Source organism: Coptis chinensis, chromosome 3 (assembly GCF_015680905.1).
Source record: "Coptis chinensis isolate HL-2020 chromosome 3, ASM1568090v1, whole genome shotgun sequence".
Taxonomy (NCBI): domain Eukaryota; kingdom Viridiplantae; phylum Streptophyta; class Magnoliopsida; order Ranunculales; family Ranunculaceae; genus Coptis; species Coptis chinensis.
Genome location: NC_141458.1, coordinates 99,188,613 through 99,193,822, shown reverse-complemented (window position 1 = coordinate 99,193,822; position 5,210 = coordinate 99,188,613). Strand labels below are relative to the sequence as shown.

The 5,210-nt window shown below is 36.1% G+C and overlaps 1 protein-coding gene across 1 annotated transcript; it reads right to left on the bottom strand.

The window, feature by feature from the left end:
• Positions 1-2,492: 2,492 nt before the first annotated feature.
• LOC147512074 (uncharacterized) lies at positions 2,493-4,022 on the bottom strand. Its single transcript, XM_086599442.1, has one exon. It carries the CDS (start codon positions 3,932-3,934, stop codon positions 2,600-2,602), a length of 1,335 nt encoding a protein of 444 aa, XP_086455568.1. The 5' UTR covers positions 3,935-4,022; the 3' UTR covers positions 2,493-2,599.
• Positions 4,023-5,210: the final 1,188 nt, after the last annotated feature.

The window sequence follows — 5,210 nt, the reverse complement described above, 5'->3', positions numbered from 1 at the left end:
ATTGGACTTGTCAAAAATGGATGCAATGAATATGCTTCACACAAATATAAGCAAAATAGAGACATAGAGAGAGGGAATTCCACACAACTTTTTTTAATTGGTTTGTTTATGTATATAATGGTATTCTCATGATTTTCCTCTCGCTAATCTCTATTTCACTATCTAAAAGGAGCTCAAGGGATTACTATGAAATGGAAGACAAATACAACTACCCTTATTCTATCAGAACCTTTGAACTCCGAGAAGGGCTGGGATAATGCACAACAACCTTTATATTTCACTGACCACAAAAATCCTTGGCCTTGTACAGCTCAAGTGCCTTCCAAATAATTCCTACAAGCCCTTCTTCTATGTACCCCCAGTCAACATCCTTATGATTTTTTCCCTCCACAATGACGAATTATTAAACGAATTGAACATTATTATTAGATAAACAATGACAAACACGATGCTCATGAATTTCTTCATTCTATACCATCCACGCTTAATAAGTAACCCATTGGGATAACTACTTACACGTTTTTTTTTTTGAATTTCCAGTAGGAGGTTACGAAGGTTTCAATGCATGTACGCAAAAGTATTTTTTTAAAGAAAATTGGTTATAGTTTTTTATATGATAGTTTTGACCCCAAGTAGTATTGATCAAGACAAATGATCACTTTTCTGGTTAGCTATTGGATTTTTGATGAATATGCTACTAAAGTCTTGTTGCATTTTTATTCCAATTAGATATAAAATATAATGTAAATAATGGGTCTTAGAGCATCTTTAGCAGTGATATCAACCTAGCATCAAACACCAAATTCTTAAGGAGAGCTACATGTTTTTTCAACTTCAGGAATTTGATGTTTTTTCAATAATGGGTCCAAGAATTTGGTGTTTTTTCAACTTCAGGAGAGCTACATGTTGATGAAAACACCAAAAAAACACCAAACCAAACACCAAATCGACCAATATTTGGTTCCAGGTTTGGTGCTGTATCAAATTACTCACGCGGTTTTAGAGGCTTGGGCTGCTAAATGGGCTTCTATGAAGCGGTTTTCCTAAAACCGCGTGCTCTCAATTACAACAACGGGCAAAAAACGGCCAAAAAACGGCTATATCTTCTCACCCTATAAATTGAAACACTCACCCCATATTTTTACACTCACTTCTTTTCTCTACTCTCTACTCTTTATTCTCTACTCTTTACTCTCTATTCTTAAAACAACAATGAGTCAAGAACCAAAATCAAAATCAAGAGGGGCTTCATGGATACAAGAAGAAGATATTGCTCTCACCAATAGTTGGCTACAAGTTAGTCAAGATGGTGTAGTAGGAAATGAGCAAAAGTCGAACGATTTTTGGGCTAGAATTCTAAATGCATTTCATGCAAATTTAGGAAGAAGAATGAACTAACATAACTTGACGGGTATGAAACACCGTTGGTCTATTATTCAAGCTAATATCAACAAGTTTCATGCTATTCTTTCTAAAATTCAAGCATCTCCTCCAAGTGGCTATAATGACAATATGATGGTAAGTATTTACTTTTTATTTGTTATTTTGATTAACAAATACATTTTTCAATTCTAATTTAGTTTTTGCTTAATTGGTAGGTTGAGGAAGCAATAAGTGCATATGCGATGCATAATGGGGTTTGGAAGTGGATGCAATGCTATAATATGGTGAAAGACTCACCCAAATGGAAGAGTCTACATTTGAGAAATGATTTGCATCCCACCAAAAAGTCGAAGTCAAACAGTGGGGAAGGAGGTTCATCAATTCCAATATCAACTGCGACAACTCAATCAATGGATTATGATCCACACCAAGTTCATGGGCTTGAGGATAGACCTCTTGGAAAGAAAGAAGACAAAAAAAGAAGGCAAAAAGAGAAAGAAGAAGGTGATTCTAAAGTGGACGAATCCACTAAGAAACTTGATGCTTTTCTGATGGAACTTTCTAAAACCACCAAAGAAGGCTATGAATTAGAAGCTCAAAGACAGTTGAAGAAAGATGAGATGGAATTTGAAAAACTTCAATTGAAGAAAAGTTCGATGGATTGGAAGCTTCAAATCCAAAAGGAAAAACTTTAATTGAAGAAAGATGCGCTCCGAGTTCGAGAAGATGAAAATGATGCGAAAATATTAGGAATGAAATTAGAAGGATTACCCGAAGACGAGCGCGAAATTTGACAACTCAAAAGGGCAGAAATTTTACAAAAAATGAAGAATCGACTTGGCAATATCACTGGTAGTAGTCAAAGTAGTGCATAGTCTAAATTTGAGTTTATATGTCTTTTAATTTGAGTTTGTATGTTTTTTAATTTGAGTATTTTAATTTGTCTTTTAATTTATGTCTTTTAATTAATGACGTACTTTAATTTAAGTTTGTATTTTAATTTTAATTAGAATGTACTTTAATTGAATATTTTCTTTTAATTTAAAGTTGATACTTTTTATCATTCTAAAAAATCTTTGTATTTTCAAAATTCTCATATACAGAAATCCTTTCATAAAACCACAAATACATAGAAATAAACTTGGAACACAAATACATAGAAATTGAAACGATAAATAAACACAAAGTCTAAATGAAGTGCAAATAAAAATAGAAATCAAGTCCGCCCACGCCTACTCCACAAATGCTCGACCAAGTCATTCTTCAATCTATCATGAACAACTTTTGAACGAACCCTCTCGACGCCAGATGCCCAACGAGATAGAACAAAGTGGCGTTCATCTTCAGGAGCACCTTCTCTACTTGGTATTTCCAAATCAGGAATATACTGCGGGATATCCGTTTCGCGTTCATCTTCCACAATCATATTGTGTAAAATAATGCAAGCCCTCATAACAGTAGCCATGTTCTCCAAATACCATAACCTGCACGGATTCGCTAAAATAGCCCAACACGACTGTAATATACCAAACGCCCGCTCTATGTCTTTTCTAGCAGCTTCTTGCTTCTTTGCAAAATGTTTGTCTTGTGCAATAGTCGGTTTAGCAATCGTTTGAATCAAGGTGGCATAATTAGGATAAATACCGTCAGCCAAGTAATTGCCCATATCATAATGATGGTCATTCACAGTGTAGTTACAAGGAATAGCTTCATCATTGACTATATCATCAAATATTGGTGAGCGGTCAAGCACATTAAGATCATTGTGAGAACCCGCCATTCCAAAAAAAGCATGCCAAATCCATGCGTCACGATCGGCAACTGCCTCTAAAATCACTGTTGGTTTATGCTTATGGCCAGTGTGAGACCCTTGCCACGCGGATGGGCAATTCTTCCATTGCCAGTGCATGCAATCAATGCTTCCTAGCATTCCAGGCCATCTGCATTCCTCAGACTCTTTAAGCAAACGTTGAATATCTGCAGCATTTGGTTTGCGCAAGTATTCACCTCCAAAAATTTTAATAATTCCATCACAGAAATAGCGCATGCATTCATGAACAGTTGGCTCAGCAACATGTAACATATCATCTACTAGATCAGCGGCAGTCCCATAAGCAAGCATTCGTATAGCAGCAATTACTTTTATTTTTGGGTTAATCCCAAACTTACCCACACAATTAACTTTTTGTTGAAAATATGGTACATTATGATTAAGATGATTGAAAATACGAGTAAATAATGACTGACCCATACGAAATCGGCGTCGAAAGTTGTGGTCACGAAATATAGGATTTGCGCCGAAGTAGTTAGCATTTACACGAGCCAGTGTTGCCTCGTACTGACGAGGCTTATATTTTCTTCCTTTCTTCGAACCACCATGTGGTCTATAAGAAGACTCCGCTTCTTGCTGACGCAATAAACTCAGACGATGTCGAACCAAAGGTAAAGCAATAGCCACTAATTTGCGAGTTTTAACTGCAGTGTTATCATTTGAAGAGCTCGAGCTCGAACTCAAGCTCGATGAAGAATCAGAAGAAGATGAATGATCCATTGAAAAAATCTTCAAGAGTTTTGGTAGTGTTTTTTTTTTTTTTGCTCAAGGAGATGAGTTTAGATGAGAGGGAACATGAAAAATGAAGAGAACATCGCAAAACCGAGAGTTAAATGGTTATAGCACGCGGTTTCTGGAAAACTGTGCGGTTTTGCCAAAACCGCGTGGGCTTGGACCTGTCAGTTGGGCTTTAGTGGCGCGGTTTTGGCAAAACTGCGTGGGCTATATGGCACGGTTTTGGCAAAACCGCGTAGTTACTTGGTGTTTTTTATGTTACTCCTAAAGTTGCTTGGTGTTTTTTTGGTTTGGTTCAAAATTTTGGTGTTTTTTTGGTTGCTCTGCTAAAGATGCTCTTAAACTTTGGAAATAATCATAATAAATGAGAACTTACAGGTAAAGGAGATTGAAGGTCAATGAGATTGCTTTGGAGAACTCCAATGCAAATTGACGGAATCACATAGTTGGCCACGTAGAAGCACTGATTCTCCGTCTTAACTGTGAATCTATTTCCTGAATATTTAACCACAAATAAACTATGAAAAGAATTACATGTAAAGGAGATTTAAATTCAATGAGGTTGCTTTGGAGAACTCCACTGCTAAGTAATAGAATCACATAGCTGGCCACATAGAAGCACTGATTTTCCATCTTAACAGTAAATCTATCTCATGCACACTTAAATTCCTTGACAACTTGCACATCATAATACCACAACTGCGCTCTCCATCAACTAAACATGGAACATTTGTGGTTCCTTAACATAAAACAACAAAATTTATGTTCATAAGATGCATCAAATCCATCTGTATACACTAACCCAGCAAGGACTTGAAGATGACTGCGGAGAGGGAGAGACACGAACATCTTAGCTAGGCATAATTTTTCATGGCAAGAACATAGCTTTCGTGCTTTTATTATTTTCTTGAAGAAGTTGTTAATCTTTCTCCACTGTTGTTTTAAAAGAAGATCAAGAATGGTAGAAAAGATCAAGAATTAATGGTCTTAGCAAAATTAGTGGAATCTATCTCGGTTATTTCCATGAAAGAAATGTGCATAAGCTTCCCAATTAGAATCGAATTATTAAGAGGTTTCTTGGTCGTTAGTCATCACTTCTATTGTCATTTCTTGGTCGCTAGTCATCACTGGTGATAGTACATCATTTAACAAATGACAACAATCAAGAACCAAAACATAAATGAAGAAACGATAGTGTAGTAACCTATGTTACATGGACACACCATATTTTAAAAATAATCTGTGTCGGATACGTATCCTT

Excerpts from the sequence above, each read along its gene's own strand:
- LOC147512074 (XM_086599442.1), bottom strand. The coding sequence starts at position 3,934 with ATGGATCATTCATCTTCTTCTGATTCTTCATCGAGCTTGAGTTCGAGC.